This window comes from Callionymus lyra, chromosome 6 (genome assembly GCF_982586985.1).
Source record: "Callionymus lyra chromosome 6, fCalLyr1.hap1.1, whole genome shotgun sequence".
Lineage (NCBI taxonomy): Eukaryota > Metazoa > Chordata > Actinopteri > Syngnathiformes > Callionymidae > Callionymus > Callionymus lyra.
Genome location: NC_141823.1, coordinates 24,595,951 through 24,622,218, shown reverse-complemented (window position 1 = coordinate 24,622,218; position 26,268 = coordinate 24,595,951). Strand labels below are relative to the sequence as shown.

The following is a 26,268-nucleotide window of genomic DNA, read 5'->3' as shown; positions in this document are numbered from 1 at the left end:
TTGTAAGCACTTTTTAAGACTAGTTGTGATGTATTACACCACAACTAAATCCTTCAAATGGAATTCTCAGCGCAGTTGCAGTTTTCCCTGCTGACTCAGCAATGTTGTATGGCTGAACCAATGGCACAGAAGTCATAGAAAACTCTCACTTCAGGTAGAATACAAGGAATTCACAAGCCAGAATAAACCCCTCGTAAGATGGTGTGGTAGTTTAGTGATGCAGACTTTAATAGTTGTATTCAGAAACAGAGCAGAGTGAATGTTTTTTTTTGTCCAAAAGTAATAGATTTTCAGATTCCTTATTTATATAAAAAACTCTTGACACAAATGAAAAAACGAACAAAGCAAATTGACTAACTGAATCAAATGACAAAAATGAAAAATAAAACTGCAGAAATGTTGTTTAGATTTGTTTATCATTCTGACATTTAACTTAAAATCAAGTTGTTTCATAAGCAAAAACCAATCTGACCAATTACTGACCAAGACTAGTCCGGATGCCCTGTTTAAACATGGATGTTATTTAATATTCCAGAACAATAAATATAATAATAACTAACGCATTCTCACAGATCACCACATTGGTTATAGTTATTAAAATTCAAGGATTCAACTTTGATTCCTTTATATAGCCTATTTTTTTATTAAAATAAAATGTGTATTATACACTTATATTAATGTAGAACATTGACAATGATAACGGGAGAACATTTATAGTAAAATGTTTTTCTTTATATTTCTATTAGTCTGCACTGTTCGTTTAAAACGCTAGATGTTCCTAATAACCTAATTCTTGTTCGGATTGGATTGTTTTTTTTTAGGTCGTCTTTTGATTGGCTGGTCCGCTCAAAGTTCCGCCCACGCAAATGCGTTGTCTTTCCCCATTGGTCGTTTCAAACGCTGATCAACTCGGTTCGAACGAAGACCCTCGACTGGCTGTCGCTCCAAGACAGACGATGACGGCTGCGATGCAAACATTCCAACAGCGCTGTGAGTTCGTTTCTTCACCACCGACAGATAACGGTACCATCGGTCCTGCCGCCACAAGTGTACATTAACGATGGCGTCTACGTTTATATATATAGTTTGTTTTTTAAACGACTTGTCTTCGGTTGCACTCGGGCCACCGGACGACTTGTAATGCTAACATTAGCCACCACATATGTCACTATCATGTTTTTATTGGTGATGCTCGGTTCCAGGCCCCAAATAAATGTTCATAACATGCGATTATGTTTTAACCTTTCCTTAGTAAGTATTGTCATCGTGAGGCTTTTATTAGTTTGACTCAGGTTTGGGTTGTTTTCGCGAGACGATGGTGCTACCCGTCATAGTAATGTCGTCCTCACCTCAGAACTGTTGACATGCAACGTTGACTTCTTACATAAACGTGTTTGATTCATACGTTTGGTTTTGGAAATGCAAGATAAACAAATCGATGTATTTTAAGCGGGACCTCAGATAATTTGCAAGGTTGGATTAATGTACAATAAGTGCATTACTGATCGTAATCCAGAGCCGATTACGTGTCATATTAAAACATGATTTCCAGATGTTTGCGTTTAAAAGAGAAAGTGAGTTTATTACAGAAAAAGGACAGTAACATGGCAGCAATACAGGACAGGTGGTCATACATTGTTTCAAGGGCATACCGTTTTTCCCCTTTTACTATGAGTGCAGCTTTTTCTTTAATGACAAAGGACTCTTTTTCTACATTAAACAAGTATTGGCTCTAAAGATAGTTTGTGATGTCATGAAATACTTCAAAAAAACCTTTCGATCAAAGAATACAAGGGTTGTGCAAAACTATACAATACATTAATTTATGAAAATGTTTTGTTAACAAAATCACATTATATTTTTATCATAGTCCTTTTATGGCCTATATGTCAAGTGATTTGAAACAAACTAATTCGATTATTTTTACATTTTACAAATGTAAATGTTTTTTAGGTTTTGTGTTGCAATTAAATTTCGGGCCACTAGATGGCAGCTAAAAACACAAAACAAGAAATGTTCGCGAGATCCTGGCAATGACTGAGGACGAGAGGATACAGTCGACTCGAGCAGCTTTTAAAACTGATAATTGGACATATTTTGATTTCAAAATAAATAAAAGCAGTTGTATTTCCGAAAGTACTTGATTCTGGTTTTGCAGCATTTACAATTACATTGTTGTTCCTACAGTATCACAATTATATTGTATTGTTGCCCCTGTATGGTTATATGTGTCATATCACCATTTTCTTGCGAATGCACAGCCCTAGGAAATACTATTCTTTTGTAAATCAGGGGTTTAATCTACTTTAGCTTCAAAAGTGAGCTGAGTTGATTTTCAATCTCCATATCATGTCATTGGTCATTTTTATCTTCCAATCACAATTTTTTTGCAATTGAAACCTGCATAAGATGCAGCAAATTAATATTATTGTTTAATTCTATCCATATTATCTATAAATTATGTGTAAGTGTAATTGTTATAACTAATATAATAATTCATTTTTTTGTCTTGTGCAGGAATTGCTTTGGAATGAAGGAGAAAATAAACATTCACAATATAAAATGAGACGATAGCGCAGATAGTGTCAAAGGCTCACGGGCGTCTTTGTGTCGCCTCAAAACCAAGCTTTTTACCCAGTCCACTTTGTCTCATTCTTCCACTCTGTAACCCATCCTGTGGCTCTGGTTCCACAAGAAGACTGAGTAAGCGTGCTTACTGAAGGCCCGAAGGCCTTCCTGCGGCGGCCTGTGCTGGTGTACGATGGCGTGGTGGGCCACTGAAGGCTGCCGCGAAGGACTGTGATGTCAGAGCCCAACAGCCCGGGTGAGAGCCGGCGTGGCGCTCCCAAATTCTTTGTGGGCTGCGAGGAGGATGAGAGCGAGGTCCTGGACGAGAGCATAAGGCCAGACATGGAGTTGTATGAGGACGACGTAGACACAGACTCGGTAGGCGCCGTCACTTCATGAGCAGTTAGCTCTCTGTTTAGAAACTTATTCTCATATCTCGTCGACAGCCTCCAGAGCGACAGATCGTGGTGGGGATCTGCTGCATGATGAAGAAGTCAAAGTCCAAGCCAATGACCCAGATCCTGGAGAGGCTTTGCAAGTTTGAGTACATCACGGTCGTCATCTTTCCCGAGGATGCCATTCTCAATGAGCCTGTGGACAGATGGCCTCTTTGCGACTGCCTTATCTCCTTCCATTCAAAGGGTAAACCTTCGGCAGATACAGTTAACCAGTACTAGTGATAGAAGTAGGTCTCACTTTAGCCAGAATCTTTTTTTTTTTACCAATAACTAATTTGTACTACAGTATTAGCTTTTTAAAAACATCTAATTATAATAATCATGTATTATTACTTAAGATGTATCATATTCACCCTGGTCATGGGGCATTAATTCGTTATTAATGCATTTAATTAATTATTGATTATTAAAAATAATAGTGTCAATACTAAACCATGCTGTCTTTTTCTGTAAATTCATATTTTTTTAGCGAAAGAAGGTCAACCAGAAAACATTTTTGGCTTCATTTTGCCATGTAGGATGAGATGCTATAACTCTTCTTCAACACTTTCAAATACAAAACAGGATCCAAACAAGTTTCTGCTTCGCTCCAGAGATTCTTTCTTCCAAATGAGACAAAAGAAATGCTTCAAAGGGTATTTTGCCTCGATTGCAATCAGTAAAGATGCCTAAATAAAAATTGATTCCATTGTTTCTTCGTTATTAAGCTTCTCTGATTTACTGACCGTATTCTATTCTGTAAACAGGGTTTCCACTGGATAAGGCAGTGAGTTACGCCAAACTGAGAAACCCTCTTCACATCAACGACCTGGACATGCAGTACTTCATACAGGACAGGTACATAAAATGGCAAACCTAATTCTTCAGACATTCATTTGGGACGTTTGTTTACGTTGTGTTTTATTTGCTCTTCAGGAGAGAGGTTTATCGTATACTGCAGGAGGAAGGGATAGATCTACCACGTTATGCCGTTTTGAACCGTGACCCAGATAAACCAGACGGTAAATATTGAAAGGATGATGATGAGGGTCAGATGGGACTCCTAGGTCTGTTAGGATTTCTGATACAATGAGTCTTATTACAGAATGCAACCTGGTGGAAGGAGAGGACCACGTTGAGGTGAATGGAGAAATCTTCCAGAAACCATTTGTAGAGAAGCCTGTTTGTGCCGAGGACCACAACGTGTACATCTACTATCCCACCTCAGCGGGGGGCGGCAGCCAGCGTCTCTTTAGAAAGGTGAGGAAATGGTACCTCAGATACTTTCAAACAACCTAATATCAATCAAGACTCTGCTAAACGTGCATGAAAATGAAAAAGTTAAGGCATCAATGTCCGCTAAATTATTATTTATTTCAGAACTGATGATGATGATGTCGATGATGAATAGATTTTCTATCAAGGCAGAGGCTGTGATAGATTTAGAAGCAGCCACTCCCACCATGGGGGAGGGAGTTGCCCAAATAGAGGGAGAGCAATATATCATGATGACACAAAATAGGGAAACTGTTTTATAGGGAAACCAGGTCACAGGGGATTGTGAACAAAATACTCCTGCATGACTAACTCCTGCAGATAATTAAAAAAAAAAAAAGAGTCTGGAACTATGCAGAATGTAGCCATTTCTGTGTTGCAATCTAGTGACTCTGATGATGAGACAGAAGAACAAGTTGTTCTCACCAAATATGATTCGACTTGAGAACAGATTTACCTTAAGTCACAATCCATTTTCTTCTTACTTCTGTTTGCTGTTCTTAAAAAGTCAGTTTTCTAACCTGACAAAAGGTGACGTTGTCAGGTGAAATTTCAGGTGACGTTTGTCATTTGTACAGTTTATCAGTGCAGTTTCTGAGATAATATCTAAGCAGAAATCTATTTTAAAATGATAATTTGTTACTTTTTGAAGTAATGGAAATATAAATTGCATAACTTTTCTATTGTCCCTCCATAGATTGGAAGCAGAAGTAGTGTATATTCCCCAGAAAGCAGCGTAAGAAAGACCGGATCTTACATTTATGAGGAATTCATGCCAACTGATGGAACTGATGTGAAGGTACGTTTCTAGTTATACTGGTTATCATATCTGGAGGATGTAAGGCAAACGACCAAGTTGGGTCTAGTTCTTTAAACGATATGTTTCAGGTTTTACACAGCAGCTTCAAAACGTGATAAGAAAGCTTGTTTCATCTGAGATTTGACTCGAAACAAGATGTTTTTAAGACGGTTTCACATGGCAAGAGTTATTTAAGAAGCACCTTCTGAAAATAACCTCCTTTTGGTTTTGCTGCAAGAAGAGAAAATATGTTCATGTCTTTTAAAATATAAGGTGAAAGCTATACATTTTTTTGTGGGTGAAGAGTGAATGCTTTTCTATCCGCAGGTGTACACTGTAGGGCCGGACTATGCTCATGCTGAGGCCCGGAAATCACCTGCTCTGGATGGGAAGGTGGAAAGAGACAGCGAGGGCAAAGAGGTTCGCTACCCTGTCATGCTCTCTGCTATGGAAAAGCTAGTCGCCCGTAAAGTATGCCTGGCATTCAAGGTTAGCAGGTTTATCATTTTTTCGCTACCTTTCAACTCGTCCTGTTTGACTCACCACAAATTCTCTTCCTGCTTGTTTAATTGCAGCAAACGGTTTGTGGTTTCGACCTTCTACGTGCCAATGGCCACTCGTTTGTGTGCGACGTCAACGGGTTCAGTTTTGTGAAAAACTCCATGAAGTACTACGACGACTGTGCCAAAATCCTTGGGTAGTGTTTTGTTTCATCATTGGCCTTTGAATCGGCAAATTACGTCTGTGTTGTGCAGGTTTATTTTATTTTTTACTTTCCTGACTTTGCAGAAATATTGTGATGCGGGAGCTTGCTCCGCAGTTTCAGATTCCATGGTCCATTCCTACCGAGGCTGAGGACATCCCTATTGTTCCTACAACATCAGGGACTATGTGAGTTAAATGGCACCTGTAATTAAATCTATTTGTATTTTTAAGTACAATAATATGGTTAACCTACTGACTGTGGTTTACTCTTAATTCTTAATTATTTACGTTCAATCATGATTAAAATAGTAAAGTAATACTGGGGCATTTTAAATGGAACTTTTCAGGATGGAACTCCGCTGCGTCATCGCCATCATCCGACATGGAGACAGAACACCCAAGCAGAAGATGAAGATGGAAGTCCGTAATCCCATGTGAGTGACATCTTCATCTCATTTCCTCAAGTTTCTTGCACAACAGACCGGTTTGATTCAGGCATTCTTGTCACAGACTTGCCCTCAAGGTGTGGTGGGAAAAAAACATTTCATAGAATAGAAGTACAATTAACTTGAGAGTTCACTTTTTTTTTTTCATGAGTCACATCATGTACAAGTGTCTGGTCAAGAGGTGTGGCTGTATGTAACTTCCAAACATTTAAAAAACATTTTTGAATTTGCCTCTCCAACTCTACTTATCAATTAACAGAACAAACAATAGTTCCATCTTAAACCAGTGCTGGTGGTCTAGTATCTTTAATAAATGAATTACATTTTTTAGGTTCTTCGTTCTATTTGAAAAATATGGTGGATACAAAACTGGGAAACTAAAACTGAAGAAGCCAAAGCAACTGCAGGTCAGGAAGACATTTTTAAGACTTTTTATTTCTATAAACCTTCAGTGTCTCTAACAGCCGCTTGTTTGAAACCCCGGCAGGAGGTGCTGGATATAACAAGACAGTTGCTGGCAGAACTGGGGCAGGACACTGACTGTGAGATTGAAGAAAAGACGTCCAAACTGGAACAGCTGAAAACTGTCCTGGAAATGTAAGTGACACATAAACTGGGTCATGGTCTGATTTTCTATTATTACCTAAAGTCAATTTTTAACCAAATGTGGAGTTTTGAGTTCATACTTTAAACCCTGAACCCTTTGGAGGGTCTTATAGATTGTTTGAAGAGGTATATAAACAAAAGCAGTCAACAGCAATCTACCTGAGATTTAATTGAACAAAACCACATACAAAATACATTTTAGTCAAAAGCGGTTTATACTTAATTTAAAATTTAAAATATCGGATCAAGGGTTTCCTTGATCCGAAAAAAACAACCTGTGTGTATATGCACTAACCGACACTTAATATTTGACAAGGCTAAAAGCTTCAGTGTTTATGATAAAACAAATGTATATATCTTGTTATATTGTAAAGATATTTTTGTTATTCTTAAATGTCTACTTAACTAGAAAATAGATTTTACTAGAAATTCTCAACCTTTACTGTTTTTTCCAGGTATGGCCATTTCTCCGGGATCAACAGGAAAGTGCAATTAACTTATTTGCCCCATGGGCAACCCAAGACATCCAGTGAGGAAGAAGGTAGCTGTCCATACACACCAGTATCTTTATGTGTATTATGGTGAAACAAACATTGTTTATCTACATCGTAGACACCAGAAAAGAGGGCCCTTCACTGCTGCTGGTACTTAAATGGGGAGGTGAGCTGACTCCTGCAGGCAGAGTACAGGCCGAGGAGCTTGGAAGAGCATTCCGTTGCATGTACCCCGGAGGTCAAGGTGAGGTCGACACGTCTGTTTGCTAGATATTAAGAATCTCTGAGCACTTTCTTTGATCACCAGGTCAATATCAAATTCAAACAAGATCCTCCTTGATCTCGATTAAACAAACCTTCAGTTGGCACAGGCACATATAGCTTGGTAGATATTAAATAATTATTGCTGGGTTTGAAGTTTCAAGTAAAAATTACATTTAAGTTTAAGATTTGTTTTCATTCACATTAGCCAACAACACAAGATTACTTGCTGTGCCAGAGCAGAAAAGTATTGACCAATTGAACAAATACAAAAACAAGATCCATGAAGAACACCAAATTCATATAAATGTATCTTGGCAAATGAATCAAAGGCATTTGAATTGTGATGTAACTTTCTGTCATTTTTTTTTTTTAATGTTTTTCTTGTAACTTGTCCAACAATTTTCACCTGTATTCTTTCAGGTCTTTTTAACAAATGAATTATTTATAGCAAGGCACTTTATACCCTGTGTTTACATTGGCTTCTTCACAACTCTTGTCATTATGTTCACTGTATTGTCAACCAGAATCCTCTGATTTAAATAATTTGTTCCTATGATCTTGTCATCGTCGTTATATCATGTGATCAAGTGGAACTATTTCATAATTTATATCTATCAAATCTATAATTCTGTAGGAGACTACGCAGGTTTCCCAGGATGCGGTCTACTGCGGCTTCACAGCACTTATAGACACGACCTGAAGATCTATGCGTCAGATGAAGGCAGAGTTCAAATGACTGCTGCAGCTTTTGCAAAGGTACGAACATCTTCATTGCATTTAATAAAAATCATGTCGGATCAGATAAATGCAACTGCTGTTGTTACGATGCTCCGTGTGCTGGATACCATTACTTTTTAAGTTTAATAGCGACGAATGGTTCATCATCACACACTTGTTAATGAATTGCAGGGATTGCTGGCGCTGGAGGGCGAGCTCACGCCTATCCTGGTGCAGATGGTGAAGAGTGCCAACATGAATGGGCTGCTGGACAGCGACAGTGACTCCCTCAGCGGCTGCCAGCATCGTGTCAAAGCCAGACTCCATGAGATTCTGCAGAAGGACCGGGACTTTCTTGAAGAGGACTACGATAAGGTGATTAAAATAATTCATTAGAAGTTTACATGTTTAGGCACTATTTTAAACATTTGATTTGACTGATTCATGCACTTGTAACTCATTTGATAGACATGACTGATGGAGTTATTGAAAGTGTGTTTAAAGAAAAGAATAAAAATACCAGTGGATGGTTGATGAAGAAGAACAGACTTTTCTAAAAACCTGGTGATATGTTCTTCATTTAAACTTCAAAATACATCTAGATAAAGTTTGGTCTATTTTTTGAGGCCTTTGCCATGGGGTCCAGCTTCCATTCTCTAGATCGAGATAAAAACCCACTGTTTGACATTATTGCTACTAAAGCAACCAGCTCCCATCTAGAACTTCCAAGTATTTTCAAAAAGTGTAGATAAATGGGACGTAGGTTTGAGGGTTTAACTTCATTATATGTGACATGTGTTGTTATATTGTATTGTTTTATTTTTGAGGGTTCATTGCAATTATTTACAGTATTTTAAGCAAACCTGTGTCGGTATGACATCACCTGTTGTGACTGTTGATAGTTATTTTCAAGAGGCAAATGTATAAATAAAATAAGTTATTTTTTGTGTTGTTTGTGAAACAGCTGGCTCCAACTGGAAGTGCCTCACTTGTGAATTCAATGAAAATAGTCCAGAATCCAGTGGCTGTGTGCCACCAGGTCTACACACTCATTCAGAGTCTCACCTCCCAGATCCGACAAAAAATGGAAGACCCCAAATCAGGAGGTGGGTTCTTCGTCTGTCTCATCTGGATGAACAGCATTTATTATGTTGTTTTTTTTTGTTTTTTTATCACACTTTCTGTACAGTACATTACAGATCAAGCATGTAAACATTTAATGAAGGTACAACTCTTGACCAACAGAAGGCTTTGATAAATTGACTCTATTTCTCCGCAATGTCTTAAGTAATCAAGTCTGAACAGAAGTGGTGTGAGCAAACTGGTGACTTTTACTAGGGAAGTCATTGTAACAACAGGGTTTTGTTGTGAGTGCAGTTTTCATCAGGTGCTAAAAACTGTCTTCTGTTCTGTGTTGCTCTGTCTAAGGACTCATTTCTAAGCATTGATGAATGTGTTTTCATTTATATACCTGCAGTGAGGAAAGGCAAGTTTTCTTACTCTCTAGACCCCCACAAGTCAGCTGGTGAGTTGTATTTATGAGTGAGGTCATTGGAAAGGTGAGGGTTGTTTTATTGGCTGGAATGGAGTTCATTATGTCAGTGTAGGGATAACTGTCAGCGAAAGGGTTTTATTGGGGTTATAAAACGTTAGCATTGCTGCCGTAGAGCATCAAACAAAGCACGCTATCAGACGCAGTAATATTTTTAATTCATTTTTTAATTCATAATTGCTCTGTAATGTTTCTTTAGAATTAATTAAATCTATATTTAAATAAATATTTTAGCTATAGTTCTGTATGTAACCATTTACTTTTAGACATATTTTAGTACCTCCTATTGTTATCAGAATATAATTAGTTTTTAGCTAAATGACTTTAATTGCCAGCAGAAAAAAAAAGAGGAGTTGGAGTTTAACATTTTAATTTTTTTATTCTACCCACTTGCTCAGACCTGCAGCTGTACCACAGTGAGACGCTCGAGCTCATGCTGCAGCGCTGGTCCAAACTTGAGAGAGATTTTTGCATGAAGAACGGCCGCTACGACATCAGCAAAATCCCGGATATATACGACTGCGTGAAATACGATGTGATTCATAATGCGTCTCTGGGACTGGAGGACACTCTGGAGCTGTTCAGACTTTCACGCGCTCTGGCTGACATCGTCATTCCACAGGTGAGACGGAAGGAACGGTGAAGTAGGCGTTGATAGTTTCATGAAAAGAGGAATGACATTTTTTTTATTTGCAGGAATATGGAATAAATAAAGTTGAGAAGTTGGACATTGCGTACGCCTACTGCCTTCCGTTGGTCAGAAAGATCCAGCTTGACCTGCAGAGGACGCATGAGGACGAGTCGGTCAACAAACTCCACCCATTGTGCGTCCCAAGATTAAACTCCTCCTGCAAAGTAAGATGAGCATCATTTAATTGATCTTGAAATCTCTCCAGATATTCTCGAGGAGTGATGTCACCCGGACGTCATGTCAGGACTCGTCTCTACTTCACCAGTGAAAGTCATGTCCACTCCCTGCTTAGCGTCTTTCGCTATGGAGGCCTTCTTGACGTAAGCGGTCAAACCTGAATCCATTTTATGATGCAGTGTCGTCCGTGGGACCGTGGTTGGTGTCCATGTTGAATGAAGAAAATCTAACATGACTTGTCTTGTGTACAAAAGGAAGAGAAGGATCAGCAGTGGAAGCGAGCCATGGATTACCTCAGTGCCGTCTCTGAACTGAATTATATGACTCAGATCGTCATCATGCTGTATGAGGATAATAATAAGGTAAATCCTGTTTTTCTTCTGTGCTCCAAAACTGAATTAGAGTTGGGTTAAGTTGAGTATTTAACTTTATTTTAAGGTTCTGCATAGAAACATTTATAGCTCATATATAATATATATATATATATATATAACGGCGATGAAGCATAAGGTCGATAATTTCACAGGCTTTTGAAAACACACTTATTCCTCATGTGAAGAAATACATCATTGTACTTGGTCTGTGATTGAAGTTTTTTCATCAGTTTTCACAGTGTGAATTTGAATGTTTCACGAGTCGGTGACTTTTCTTCTTCTAAAGGACATCTCGTCGGAGGAACGATTCCACGTGGAGCTCCACTTCAGTCCTGGTGTCAAAGGTGTTGAAGAGGAGGAAAATGCCCCGACTGGGTTTGGTTTCAGGCCTGCTTCAGCAGAGGTGTCACGTCAGGTAAACCACACCTGAAGCTATATCGTCTTACTGTGACCGTCAAGACGTTAGTTTAGAACCTCTTTCACTTTATTTGTTTGTTGTTGTTTTTTGCCAGAAACAGACCGACCCCGGCAGTCTGGAGGATTTGTCCCGAGACGAGACGGACAGAGCTTTACCACTTTCTGAGCCCATCACCATTCAGAGAAGATCACCACTGATACGGAACCACAAGACTGGATCCATGGAGGTAAGAATGCAGGTCATTTAGACTGTGTCACTGGCAATGGCTGCCCATATCAAAACTATAACTTCTTGATATGTTATTTATAAGACTAAATCCCGCACATTTTTAACGCTGGCTCCACCAGGTCCTGTCCGAGACATCGTCCTCCAAAGTCGGCAGCTATCGCCTCTTCTCATTCTGCTCGCGTCAATCCCCGGAGATGAAGCAAAGTGGTCTAGGTAGGTCCTGAAATAAGTTTCCGCTATCGCTCCTTGTATTATCAAATCTTTGTGATTATTTGACATGTTCAAATCTAATAAAAATATTATGATCGTTCTGCACTTCAAATATTTAAATGACGCTGATGGAAGGCTGATAAACATTGTGGTCAGGTTGATGTTCCCACGCTCTGTTATCATTAAGAAGAATGAGAGTTCTTAAAAATGATTTTGCAATCAAACTAAAAATCTACTTTTGTTTTTTTTAAGCTTCATTGCCTGAACTTCGTGGTGTAAAGTGCTTATCTGGTGCTGAAGGTGCAAATACGAGATTAGATGTTGGGGAAAAATGGCATGGTCTCCTCTGGGTCTCTCTCTCTCTTTCTCTTTCTTCCACTTTTTTTCCCTCTTTTTCTCTATTTGTCCGTCCGTCCAATTATTTATTTTTTTCTTCCAAGTTGCAGCATGTGATATAGCAGTGACTAACCGCCCCGCCCCCCTCGCAGGCTCTCAGTGTGCCGGGCTCTTCAGCACCACTGTCCTAGGGGGGTCCTCTAGCGCCCCTAACCTTCAAGACTACGCTCGTGCACACCGCAAAAAATTCTCGGCTGGCAGTCTGTCCTACAAAGACGGTATGTGTTAAAACACGAGCGCAGACAATTCAGTAGTCCAGGCGGTTCATTCTGGTGTGTGACGTCTTGCGTGGTGGAGCACTGTAAAAGCAACGTGTATATCTATTTATTTTTTGTTTGACATTTTGTTACCATGCAGTTGTCAAATATTTTAGATCCATAACGGCTTCCGCATGTTGTTCATCTCCATCCTCGTAGCGTAAAACTTCATCCACATCCCCGCCCTCGTTTTATAAAAGACATGTTAGTCGTGAACATGCCGGTCCGGTGAAGGCTCTTCGGCTGAAACGTGACTCTTCCTGTTTCCTCTTTATTGGTCGTGGTGCTTTTTCTCATTTGCTTTCGTGTAATGATCAGATTTGTATATGTTCAAGAATTGATGGAAACACCTTGATATTTTTTTTTTTTTTGAGAAAAGAAAAATCTTGAAATTCTGTTTGTTTCGACTTAAACTTCTTACCTAAAGTATCAGTCCGTGCAACTTCTTTGCGGCTGCGATTCGTCAGAGATTTAGGTAAAATTGGTTTAAAGACGTATGTTGAAAATGCAGCTCATGTTCAACTTTGCAGACACAGATCCAGTCTTAAGCTGTGATCAACTTCGCGAGCAGATCAACCATGTTTGTTTAGAGGGCTTGAAGTTGTTGTGGTTGAAGATTTTGGTAGTAGTTCTTTAATGTTTCATCCCATCCCAGTACATTTTTTAAATTCAGAATATTGTCCAGAAATCCATAACAAACTGCACATATCCATCTGTCTGGTTATAAGTTGTGTGTTTGGTCCAAATCATCACTTTTTTTCCTACTGCTAATCTATAATGCACCATTGTTTGGTCGATCTCTGAAAACGGTATCGTCTTTGAATTAGTGCAATTGTAAGAATCTGTTCATTTTAAATTAATTTATAATGTAGAATATTTAGTTATCAGCCACCTCTGTAAAGGTTGCTCAAGACTTGTTTAACATCCTATTTAAGTTTGTTAAAGAATTATCAAGACATTTTTACTTGGACTTGTTTCAAGAATTTGTGTTAGATGATCTTCTCACAGTTTTGTAATCACATTCAGTAAAGTAAGATCAATTTAAAAGTAGAACACAACTTCCATCCATCATGATGAGTGTGTTTGTAACTGGATACACATTTCATCAGTTGAAATGTAACAAACCAAGTGTGTCTGAAAGACTAAAAGAAGAATTTCATGAGGTCATGTTAAACAGGATATCTTTGTGTAAATAATGCTGGGCAAACATAGGACTTTTGGCTGTAGATCAAACCTTATCTTAGGTGTGATACAATACGTCGTTATCTTGTCTTTCCTCATTTTATTAACATAATGACTTTGAGTTTATCGGTCTTTATCTTTTCCAATTCAGTGCTGGTCTGATCTGCTACTGATGATGTTACACATGCGGCCTATAGTGTCTGAGGTGTTTTTTGAGGTGACATTTAAGTTATCATCCGAGTATAAATTATTCATTTTAATTTAATCATTCACATCTCTGCATCCATCTTACAAGAAACTGCCTTTAAGCAAAAATTAAAAATGATAAAACCACAAATGATTATCATGTATCGCTGACAAAAAAACACTTGTCTTTCACTCCTAAAGGACAAATAATCATGATTCATTATCTTTAATATCTATCTATCTATCTATATTTTTCAATTAATGTGGCACTACAGCAATAAGTATGGTTTATTTCCCCCCCCCCCACACTGAACGTTACACCTTTCCTTTTTATATATTGAAACGGAGGCGTTCGGCCACTAGGTGTCAATGCTTAACAAAGACTGTCTCACATGTTGCTTTGCTTCTGGTTTTTGTCATCCATCTTGTCTCATTTTAAGAACCAAAGGAAACATTTTGTTCTTGTCGTTGTCATGACGCTAAGATCATGAATATTCACCTCACGTCCCCGTCACAGATTTCGTTTGGTCTGTTTATTTTGTTACTTGTTTTCACATTTTACAGCTGATTTGTAGGCGGTTTGGTTCTTGTTTCAGTGAGTGGTTGATGGAGGTTTTGTGAGATGGTAACAGGTTGAGTCAGAGGTCTTGTAGAGAGGTGAGATTTGTAAATATTCTTTGTCCCTTGTGAATTATTTTTTTTTCTTATTTTGGCTTCCATATAGTTGCTGAGAACTGCTCTGATGACAATAATCCGATAACCCCAAACATGTATCATAAATACAGTGGTTCATGATGACATCAGCTTTCTGTTTTTCTTTTTTCAAAGTTGACATAGTCCACCTCTACACTTTCCATTAATTCAGCCGGTCACGTTCATCACTCGATCAGCAATGCAACGTGAAATACAGTTTCAGAGGATCATCGTAACACTAGAACATTTTTTTTTTCCTCAGAGTTGTTGTCTATGCCGGCTGTAAAACGATTTTCTGTGTCGTTTGCAAAGCATCCGACTAATGGTACGTCTGCTTCTTTCAAGTATATTTTCCACTTCACCTTCCTCTGTCTTGCATGTCTTCAAACTTTTGTTCAACATGGCCCTTCAACATTGAAATTCTTGATTTAATATTGATCTTGTTTATCCACTCACTTTGGGAACTTAACAAACATGGCATCCTCTTTCTAACCAGGGTTCCCACTGGTCATCTCTCTCAGACATTGGATAAATACAGCATCTAGAAGGCTTCTATTTTGTTTAATACATTTTTAAACATAATATTCTAAAATAAACTTTTTAATCACAAATATAATCCATCATCTCTCTGCACTCTTCTTCCTTGCTTTTCAGGGAATTCATGACCAAAAACTGACTCAGTTTAACTAACTTTAATAAAAAAAAAATAATTTATTATAAAGTCAGTGTTTTTCAGGTGTTTTTATTTCAAAAGAACAAACCATTTGTATTCAAGTGTCAATAACTTCCAACTAACTTCGCCATTGTTGGTCAAGAGTAGCTAGTCACTGAATAAAATGTTTTGTTGTGTTTGTGTCATTTTGGCCACTGGTTCAGCACTTTGAAAGAAAGAAAAAAAATACAAAAGATTACCCCCAAAAAGTACCTCAACAACTCTCAGAAACCTGTTCATGTCCTGGACGTAGTAGGAAGAGATGATAAACTTTTGTCATAGTTCACATCTGAGCCTCAGTGTCACCGTTTTTCTAGATTTTTATCGAACTTCACCACTTGTTTTTTTTTTTTTCTTTTTTTAATAAGCAATGTGTACAATGTGTTAAACTCAAGCCACGGTTGGGAACCCTGTACATGGAGCATTAACGTGTCCCCATTATCCAAACATGTCCACTAGATCACGCCTGTGTGCTTGTGTGCTTGTGTGCACTGTGACATGAGACACATGCCATCCTGAAAGTGTTTAACCCTCCTCGTGCCATCGCTGATCCTGCTGTCAGCGAACCTTTGGCCGGTGTTAAATGACCGCTGACAGACCCAGGATCAGTCGCAGCCTGGAGTTCGGTTAAAATGTACTTTTACCATCACATACTTTATGATTTCACTTTTTCACATGTTTTGTTTGAATCAATCACAAAACGCCAAATTGCTTCTTAGTGTTTCACTCATCAAATGTGTTTGTTCTGTCTGACTGTGGAGAGTGGAACGTTCACTCGATGTGGAATGTCTGAAGATGATTTTGCTTCTTATTTTTTTTAATTTAATGAGGATTTATGATTTGATGTGTTCTGAACCTCTAAGTTCGAGCTGAACTGCTCTTCTTTAGTATGGTCGTGGTTGTTCTGCTGTCACAGGCAGGAAGTGATGTTGAGTAGCGGAGGAGGTTGAATTGTTTTCAGTGCTTCACGTCAGATTTTAAACTAAATTGTGTGTTTTTTGTGTCTCTGCCAGCAGTCGACCTGCTTGATTTCCTGACAATATTCTCATTCATTGTTATGGCCTTGAGGGGTCCTAAATGTTTGACAGTGTGCACTTGCATGTTTAATTGAACGCAGGGACAAAGGACGACACATCTGCACCTCATAGGTGGAATTTGAAAGGTACTGTGATGCAGTTTTTGCAGTGACGCAAAATGTTGTGTTGGCTGATGCATTGTCGGACATACCTGAGAGGAGGATAAATGTTTTTTCTTCAATACGGACAGGAGATTTCCCCCCTAAGCTGTCGTTTTTCTGGCTGAAAGAAAACACTTTTAATTTTGGCCTGTAATGCTTCATAGAGAATGTCATGTATCAGTTGCTCTTGCGTTGGTCCTCTCTCATAATGTGGGTGTCAAATTTGTGCGGATGAGATCACGGGGTACCTCAGAGGAGCAACTTGATATGTTATTCGGCTAATGCTTTGAAATGCTGCGTTGTTTTTTTTTTGTTTGTTTTTTTTAGGCCACAGCAAAGATACCTCTGATAAGTGTAAGCATGTTCTCGGGGCGCTGCGAACCGCTGCTGCCTCTTTCATTATTTACTTTTGCTCAATCACATCCTCTTTCCTCTCCTTCAGCCTCTCCTTCACCTCCCCACTCTTACTTCCTGTCTCTAACGTCTCGCTGGCTTGTGTTCTTTCATGTTTCGTATACTGCTCCTTCTCCTCCTCTTCCGCTGTCCTTCCTCGCTCTCCCTCTTCTTCCCCAGAGCCCCTCGAGGAGCACCACGTGGCCCAGGTGTTGAGGTGCTTCTCCACCGACCTCAGCCTAGGCCACCAGCTCTCTTTGGACGGGGCGCTCGCCCACCACCTCCATCAGTGCTCCTACCACCTCCGCCTCTTCCGAAACTGGCTCATCACCGGCCAGGACCCCCTAGAATTCCTCTACGGTCAGCCCCTGGCCCAGCTCTACAACCCCCAGCCTCTCCTGCCCCGTCCAACCACCACTCATTTGGGCCTGTGCTTGTTCTGTGGTTGGCTCCTGCTTGGCCTCTGGGTGTTCCTGCATGCTGGCCTGTTTTCTGTGGTGATGCGCACTGCCAGCTGCAGTTCTGCCACTAATACCTTAACATTTGCAGTGATATAAACACCCACCTCCACTTTGTGAACCCTTACAATGATCCAACTTTTGTCTATCAAAGTATATTCGCCGACATATCCGGCTGAGAACTCCGTCTCGTCACTGATCCTGAATTTTGTAGTGAAAGACTTGGCTGCTCTTACACAACGAAACAAAACATCACAAAAATCTCTTCGACTGACTCAACAGTTTAAATCTGTGTTACTGCCCCCTGTATTTGGAGGCCAGCTCTTTTATCTTTATTAGGATTTTCTGCTGAGTCATGCTGACCTCTCATTATAGTTATAATGAATAAGAGAAAGGCTTTTGTTTGGTCGGTTTTCTGCTTTCTACCCCTGCTTAAAGAAATGCAACTGCCGTCTTCGACGAGGCATCCAGTCACGTGAGAAACATGGATGAAAAGCCAGGGACGTTTGTAGCCGATCCTGAAGAAAAAATGGAAAGATTGTTTCTTTATGTTCACTTTTACAACTTAATAACTTCAGAGAGGTGTATGTGGTTCTCACAGCTTCATCTGAAAACCTTTTATCATGGCTCTGGCTCAGAGAAGTGAGCAGCCTCTTGGAATTCATGCTTTTACATCCTAAACACTTATTATTTTCATATTTCTGTGATTATTTGCTTCATTTTAAGCAGTATAATTATCTATTGATAGTTAATATTATTATATTTATGTTATCTCTAATCATTATCTTATTCATTATTATTGTTATTTAATCATTTATTATTGTTTACTTTTTTTTGTTGTATGTTTTTTTAATGTTTAATGTGTTTACTATTGTGTACGCATGTAAATGTTTTATTTTTTTAAACCGCTGTGGTAACTTAACTGTGGAACATTTCAGACGGAGATGAAATGGGGAAACCGATCCAACAGGACTCTTTCTCTTTCTTTTTTTTTAAACAAATGCACATGCATTGCTGAATAGTTTTATAGTTGTAGTAGCATGGGGGGGGGCAGCTAGAACCAAAGATGTTGCTTTTAATGCAAACTTAAGTGAATGACTGAGGGAAATAATAGTTTTTGTTTGTTTGTTAAATTTTTTTTATCAACAAATGACCCAAATTGTATATAAATGTATACCTTCTCAAATACATTATCATTCTAAATATATGATTCGCTGGTTTAACTCCCTTCCTGCTGCTGATATTTCCTCTCTCACTTGTTTCTTTACTCTGTCCATCGCTCATTATGATTGCCAACATTTTCTTGAATCCACTTTTGTTTCTTTATCCGCTGCTACCGAGCACACACTTGTCTTCTGCTACCTGACCTTTGCCCAGCATGAGAGTCCTGCTTGTTGACCGTAGCAGACTGTGAGGACGATCCTGAGAAGTTAACCTGGAAAGAAAAGGCTTCATAGTTTGATGTTTGGTGTGCTGCAGTGAATTAATTGTGTTAAATAACACGCGTTTGCTTTGTTGTGTGTGTGTGTGTGTGTGTGTGTGTGTGAGGTGAGACAGGGTTGAAGTACAGGGAGGTGATGGTCCAAGGCTTGCTTGCTTTTGTAAAAAAAAAAAAAATTAAGTTTTTAATTTGTTTGATCGTTGTCATGTGACCTGGATGTGCAGCATGGTTTTTTTGCAACTTGGCTGACGTTGACGTGGAGTGTCGCAGGAGTTCACAACGGTTGTCGTGATTAAGGAAGGACTTTAGTTTGAGGGAGTTTTGAGGCGTGATGTCTGCCTGACGTTGGAGACGTTGAACCAATGCTCTTCTGTTCCCTATTTCACTGAGGGCTGATGCCTCTGCGGGTGTCTTTTCTCCTCCCCAGGATTTGAAGGGTGCTCCATGGTGCCCTCTATCTACCCGTTGGAGACGCTGCACAACTCGCTGTCGCTGAAGCAAGTCAACGAGTTCTTGACGGGCATCGTGGAGAGTGCTGGAGATCCACACACCAGGACAAAAAGAGGTGAAGGTTTAGCTTAAGCAAATTCTATTCTGAGACCGTTATGTGTTTTAACAGTATGTTATGGGTGTCTTTTCATTCTTCAGCTTTATCGGCCATGTTTGATGCGCACAACCATCCGTCTACGGACGCCTACATGCCACAGAGAGTCTCCTCTTCGGTCTCCATGAGGTCTCGGTCAGAAAGGCCTCCATGGTGTAAGTTGTGGAAATACAAAGGGTCAAGTCAGAAAATGTGTTTGGTTTGATAAAGGGATGCACCGATCTGGCTTTTATGGACCCGATACCGATACATGGGCTTTAAGTATCGACTGATGATGATACTGATCCAATACCAATGTTGAAATATTTATACTTTCTTTCTTTCTATGACACAACTGGGCAAATTGCGGCCCGGGGGCTACATGTGGCCCTTTGACCATGTATACATGGTTCTAATGCATTAACAAATGTAATTTGTATTTATTATTTATTTACATTATCACATAACCATTATTTACTTTTTCCCTCCTTTTTGTGTGTAATTTTTCGAGCATATATTAATCCCTAAAAACATTTTTTTTAAGTTGGTTGAAGAAATGTTTTGAAAAAAACTTGTGTATACGAGAATAGAATTGCAGCTTATTAAGCCTAATAAATGTGACGGCCTAATCACAAATGTACTTTTTTGGGGGGGGATTTTCTCGTCTTTCTTATTGCTTGACGGCCCCTAACAACATTCACAGAATTTAATGTGGCCCTTATTATAAATGCCCACCCCTGTTCTATGAGATAACACTAGTCATGATTTGTAGTTCCGTATGTAGTCATTTTTGCTTTTCATTTCTGACTTGGTATTTACTTATTAATTTAACTTAATTGTGGTGTTTTATTCAACATTTCGAGAACATAAAGCAAATAAAGTTAGATTGTAAACTTTTTATCCTATTTAACCTGCCAACAAACGACGACGGCCTGTGTAACAATATATTTAAAACAGAGTGACCATTTTCTGAGGAGCATTGACAACCCTATGTGTCAAGCTCTTTATGACATATAACTAGAATAAGGATTCACCTTTTATTGAACCAAAATGTTCAATCAAATGGCCTTTTAATGCATTTTATGTATGTATTGTTGTGAATAATATGATTAAGATACTAATATTTTATTAATTTTGGATGTTTTCATACGGTCGGCTGGAAGCTTCTCAGTTTTTTTTGCTGTTTCGTTTTCGGTTTTTCCCGATACCCCAACATTGAAAGGTTTGTAGGGACTAATACCAGGATCTGATGGGTGCATCCCTAGCTTGATATGTCTGTGCTGTAAATTGGATCCTGAGGTTTGAAATCAAATGTCCTTTGTCACACGCAGACAGCAGCGGTCCTTCTAGCACAGTGTCCAGCGCCGGGCCGTCCTCGCCCACCACCGCAGACACATCCCCACGCTTCAGTTTCAGCGACAAGATGTCTCTCACTCCTCAAAGCAGTGAGGAGACCCACGCTGCCCAAAACACTCAGCCAGCACCCGCTCCGGGGTCACAGCCTCTCGACCCGACGGCCTCCGCCTGTGCGTCGAACCCTCCGGAGCTCCCCCTGACCCCCAATAATTCCCCGGAAGAGGACATGGAGCTCTGCGAGGAATCCATCGTCCAAACGCAGGAACCCGTCGAGGAAGTCGTTGCGTCTACGGATCTGTCCACCGGGTGCGCCGACGAGTCCAACGCTCGCCCGGCGTGTCCCGGTCTGTGCGAGCTGGCCCTGGCGAGGATGGAGGGATTCTGCCTTCCCGGGCCGCTGCCGGTGCTGCTGGAGCTCCGGGAGAGCAGCAGCGAGGCGGGGTCCAGCTCCCAGACGCCCCAGTCCCCGGAGGGTCACGACGAGTTCTTCGACACCCAGGAGTCCCTGGAGCTGTGGATGGACAGTCCAGAGAGCCCCTCTCACGAAGAGGCGTCCCTGGAGGTGAGAGCGACTCACTCAGCCGAGCCTTAGAACTCTCACGTCTTAAAAGTCCCTTCAGCCCCTCCTGCCAGATACTGTAACGACTCATGTCCGTACTTACCTCAGAGAGAGGAGAGTGACTCGGCTGATCCATCTGCTGCTTGTTGTTTCCTTAAAGTGATGGAACATTTGCTACAATCATGAATGAGGAGAAGCCATTTCTCATTCGTCAGCTGCTTCTTCTTCGATTAAGTTTGACTTTAAATGTCGAGCGTCTCTGAGCGAGGCAGCACAGGGTTGGCATCAACAGCAGCTATTGTGGGTTTAAAATTCTGTCATCTACGACCCCTGGTCCGTCTTCTAATCTCTGGATGGAGCTTCAGCCGAGAGGCCGCGACCACCGTCTTACTGAAACATTTCCCTGTGATTTGACTTGTTTGCTCGTCCGCACCCTTCATGAACCACCGAGTCAAGTTGACGTTACTGTCTGTAAAATGTAGTCATTGGACCTTAGAGTGATTTTTGCACCGCTAACTGCCAAAGTCAGTAACCCTCCTTAAAAATGAATAGAATCATGATGAAACTAAATGAAAGAAAGCATATTTATTTTTAAACAATCACAGGGGAAATTAACTATTTTAAATAGTCATTTATCAGAAATTTTAATATCACCCCCTCCTCCTGCTGTTGTGTATGTTTTGTAATCCCACCTTGTTATATGGGCTTGATCGAAGCGCTCTGAAGAAAGTTCTTTCATTGAGCTGTGATGTAGCAGATGTGTGTGTGCGTGCGTCCTGCAATCAGGTTGATAAGCTCACGTGCAAGTGCGCGCGTCTAATTTGGGATGTTACATTGTCAACAAATGTCAAAACTGTGAGTCCATTTGCCTTGTCGGATTAAAGCTGTCACCATCCTATTTGTGTCTTTCATTTCTCTACACTAAAACTACATTTGGGTAATGATTTTTTTTTCATGAAACTTTTTACAAAATGTACATGTTCAGGCTCCCTGTACAGTACAAGAGATCCATTTAGATTTTTTTGTCATATACAGTGTGTGACAAATATAGGACCACCCATTTTTATGTGGCAACTTATTTTTATAGTAGCTAAATAACAGTCATGACTGTGTGTTTACTATTGTAACTTTTTTTTTTTTGCTCTCTAAGAAGGTCTAGTTTAAAAGAAAATTGTGTTGCCTACAATTATATTTCTTGACTTTTGTTTTATCCATTAGTAATCCAGAGAGGGTATCTTGGTTATGTGTGTCTATCTTGAAGACCTCCCCCCCTCAGAAGGGTTTTAGGAAAAAAGTTTGGGGACCCCTGCTGGAAAGAGATCGATATGACAGATTAAGGAACAATATAAAACACAATAATACTAATAAACGAGGGAAAGTGTCAGAAGGTACTCTTGGTACTTCAACCAGGATGGAACTAACGTAACTGTCGTCTCCGACAAAGCGTCCAGTCACTTCAGACGCATGATTGAAAGAATGGCCAACGTACGTTTGTAGCCATAAGAGGAAACATGGAAAAACTCACTGTCACAACTCAAAAACTGCAAGTTTGTTCTTCAGCAATTTGTGAGAAAGCTGCAGAATAAAGCAGTAAGTTTTTCCAGAAAATAAAAATAAATTGCCTTCCCTACATTTAAGATAATGGATGATTTCTCATTTTAATCCACTTGCTAGTAAAAACCTTTTGTGAGGAATTTATATATTTATATTTTCCACTCTGATTTCCTCCATCAGTCCAGAAACATTCTGGTTTAACTTCTTCATAACATGTAGACTTGAGTTGAGTCTTTCTCTAAAGTCAAGAGAAGGATCCCCCTGAAATCATGTGAAGATGTGAATGACTTTCCAGGCTGTCCCGCTCAGCCACAAAAACCAACAACACAGTTTTACCTCAGTAAATGTTTATTGATCTCCACAATTATTCTCCTTTTTTAACAATAATTTTCATCTATTTCTTACTATTTTAAGCATTTTAAGATAAGATATTGCACTTTCAAACCAGATATGAAACCATATAGCAGGGGGGGGAGAAGGGGGAGTCAGAGAGGGGAGAGAAACATCACAAGGCTTTTCTTTACAGCACAACACAGCCAGGATACATGTGGCCCCTCAGTAATGGGCAGCCGAGCGTCTTAAATATACAACTTTAAAATTCTATGCCAAGTCTGTTTTTTTGTTTTTAAATTTTTCTCTTACTATTGCGATACGAGAAAACTCAAGAGCTACACATGCACGTATAAGCAGAGCTGACCAGAAACAAAAGATTATTCAGATGAGACGTGTGAACAGATATGACAAGTTTGATACAGGAATTAAAAAGAAAACGGTGCGAGTGTTGTTGTGAACGGAACTACTGAAGCTTCAGTTGCTCCTCAAACTACCGCAGTAGAATTTTATTTTCCTTTTTGATCTGGAGTAAACCTGTTTCTCTCGGGAGGAGTACTAGAAGTAAACCAAAAGTGCAAGTGTTATGCAAAGTGTCAGTGCTTTTGTTGCACTTTTCTTGTAAGATATTTTCATAATTCGTCAACCAAGGCAACCAAGAGTTCGAACCCAGCCCCCAACCTCCCACCAAAAAAAGGGTTAGGGGCTTCTTCACATTCAACTCACCCGATGCCTGGGTCAGTGTGTCACCTCTTCCACATGCTTGTGTTGCTCATGCTTCAGTGTGCGGAGAAAGAAACCGGAAAATGTTAGTGCGGATGCGTGTTGGTCCTGTCGTCACCTGTAGAGTTGTGGGTTAAAATGTATTAAAATATTCAAAATATATCAAAAATATAAAATCCTGAATATTCAAATGCATTTTACTGTTTGTTAATGATGAAGAGATTTGTCAGTATTCTTTGAGAGGCCTTTTTAAAATCAGTTTTAGTCACAAATATATCAGTTAAATTTGGACACTGGTTGGTTTTTTTGTGCTTCTTTTGATTTGCATTTTTCAACTTTTTTTTTGCACTGATGGGCCAAAAGCTCTTGAATGTCGCATAGTCCTTCCAACACAAGGGGGCGAAAAGGCACATGTGGGTGACAGTCAGACCACCAATCAGACCAGACCAAATCCGGATTATCAGCAGACAAAAGCAATCTCTCTTCGCAGCCACATGTTCTTTACGTTCTACATTCAGTTGATATGAAATAAGGACTATATGATGCAGCAGATTATTCAACTGTCAAAGTGCTGTTCTGTCGTATAGACGCTCAAATCTCCTCCAGCCCACAGGTACTGATATTTACTCTGGAAATATACAAATCCATGTCGATTTTAGTTGTTCAATGCCGACCCTACACTCGAAGACGATCATGTGACTCCTGATCCGGACTCGGATCGACTGCTCAGCGAATACTCGACCAAGTGCTAAGGCGCGAGTCTGTGCTTTGATTTGGGCCAATTGGAAGACAAGCACTTCAGAGTAGAACTTTCTTTTGAAACTGACCATCAGCCAGGAATGTCGATTAAGAATTGACTTTGTGTTGAAGACTTTCACAGGAATGTTGTTGCGATGTGTTGGCAGACATCAGATCAATGACAAGAGCCTCCCTCCACTTGAGGAGACGACTCAAGAAAGAAAGGAAACACCGCCTCACAGAAATGCAGAGACAGACTTGCATATCAGGCTCTAGAGACGATTCAAAACTACAGGAGAGCAGAGAGGAGAGGACTTAGAACTCGATCTTGCAGGCGGGGAAAGACTCGTCCTGCATGACCACGGTGCTGCTGGAGGCCAGAACCATGATATTCAACTCCTGCTGCTTGGCGTGTGTCTGCTGGTACCAGTCACGGGTCACCTCGGTGTCATGGGTCGGGATAAGAGTCACCTGAAGAAAAAAATATATATATATTACACTAACATCCATCTGTCTGCCTGCATCCATCCATCCACCTACTGATAGATCTAACCATCCATCCACCTACCCACCAATCCAACCATCCATCATCACATCCATCCATCACTACACCTATCCATCCATCCCTTCACCTACCCACCCATCCCTCTGTCATCTATCTATCAATCCATCTGTTCATCCAGGGGGATCCCTGTCATCCATCCATCCCTTCACCTACCCATCCACCAATCCATTAATCCATACACCTGCCTACCCATCCAACCATCCATCATCCCATCTATCTATCCCTCAACCTATCCATCCATTCATCCACCTACCAATCCATCCCTCCACCTACCCACCCATCCAACCATCCATCATCCCATCCATCCATCCCTCCACTTACCCTTCCATCTCTCACCTACCCCTCCACCCTCCACCTATCCATCCACCAATCCATTAATCCATCCACCTACCTACCCATCCATCCTTTACCCATCCATTCTCCCATTCATCAATCCATTAATCCATCGTCCAACCCATCCATCCATCCATCCATCGGTCTGACCATCTATCCATATTCCGACCCACCCATCATTACAACATCCAACCATTCATCTATCCATTCACCAATCCAACCATCCATCCAGATATCCGTCCACTAATTTAACCATAAATATATTCATCAATCAATCCAGTCATCCATCCAACCATTTGCTCATCCATTCATCAATTGCTCTGTGAAAGAAAACAAGAGTTAGGGACCTAAGTTAAAGTTGCTAAAGCATCTCAAATAATTCAAGTTTTAAAAGGATAACACTGGACAAGGCAGGGATTGAATGCAAATTGTTACCTGAAGGTTCGATCCCCACTGTGCTTTTCCTTCCAGCAGAGCGTCCAGGACTCCTCGGCTAGGTTCACCACCTGCAGCGTCATTTCCACTGACTACGTAGTACGCTGAGCGGATTCGTTTGAAGAACTCTGTGTCTACATTTTTAGCACTACAGTGGTTGGGGATGTAGGCTAGATCTACATAAATAGGGAGTCCAGTGCCAGACTTTTGAGAAGCTGGAAGAGAAATGTTCAAAT

The 26,268-nt window shown here is 40.1% G+C and overlaps 2 protein-coding genes across 8 annotated transcripts in view; one reads left to right on the top strand and one right to left on the bottom strand.

Moving 5' to 3' along the window:
* Positions 1 to 908: 908 nt before the first annotated feature.
* ppip5k1a (diphosphoinositol pentakisphosphate kinase 1a) lies at positions 909 to 22,252 on the top strand. 7 transcript variants are annotated; one of them, XM_087794392.1, is made up of 33 exons: positions 909 to 990; positions 2,518 to 2,946; positions 3,015 to 3,210; positions 3,773 to 3,863; positions 3,942 to 4,027; positions 4,111 to 4,265; positions 4,978 to 5,079; positions 5,407 to 5,568; positions 5,655 to 5,776; positions 5,869 to 5,970; positions 6,132 to 6,218; positions 6,562 to 6,637; positions 6,718 to 6,827; positions 7,292 to 7,377; positions 7,449 to 7,574; positions 8,229 to 8,350; positions 8,504 to 8,686; positions 9,276 to 9,417; positions 9,789 to 9,836; positions 10,262 to 10,485; positions 10,560 to 10,687; positions 10,760 to 10,874; positions 10,986 to 11,093; positions 11,392 to 11,520; positions 11,618 to 11,749; positions 11,871 to 11,964; positions 12,214 to 12,261; positions 12,450 to 12,575; positions 14,938 to 15,000; positions 17,138 to 17,317; positions 19,284 to 19,421; positions 19,505 to 19,615; positions 20,771 to 22,252. In XM_087794392.1, exons 2-33 carry the CDS (start codon positions 2,803 to 2,805, stop codon positions 21,385 to 21,387), a joined length of 4,353 nt encoding a protein of 1,450 aa, XP_087650518.1. In that variant the 5' UTR covers positions 909 to 990; positions 2,518 to 2,802; the 3' UTR covers positions 21,388 to 22,252. The 7 variants fall into 7 exon arrangements, with proteins under 7 accessions (XP_087650518.1, XP_087650511.1, XP_087650512.1 ...); XM_087794385.1 differs by lacking the exon at positions 17,138 to 17,317; XM_087794386.1 differs by lacking the exons at positions 9,789 to 9,836; positions 17,138 to 17,317.
* A 986-nt stretch (positions 22,253 to 23,238) lies between these two features.
* map1aa (microtubule-associated protein 1Aa) overlaps positions 23,239 to 26,268 on the bottom strand; it is a 30,063-nt gene continuing 27,033 nt past the window's right edge. The window contains exons 6-7 of the mRNA XM_087794378.1: positions 26,033 to 26,247; positions 23,239 to 25,170 (exon numbers count right to left, since the gene is read on the bottom strand). Of these exons, the coding sequence (XP_087650504.1) occupies positions 25,015 to 25,170; positions 26,033 to 26,247 (371 nt within the window). The 3' untranslated portion in view covers positions 23,239 to 25,014. The remainder of the gene's footprint in view (positions 25,171 to 26,032; positions 26,248 to 26,268) is intronic.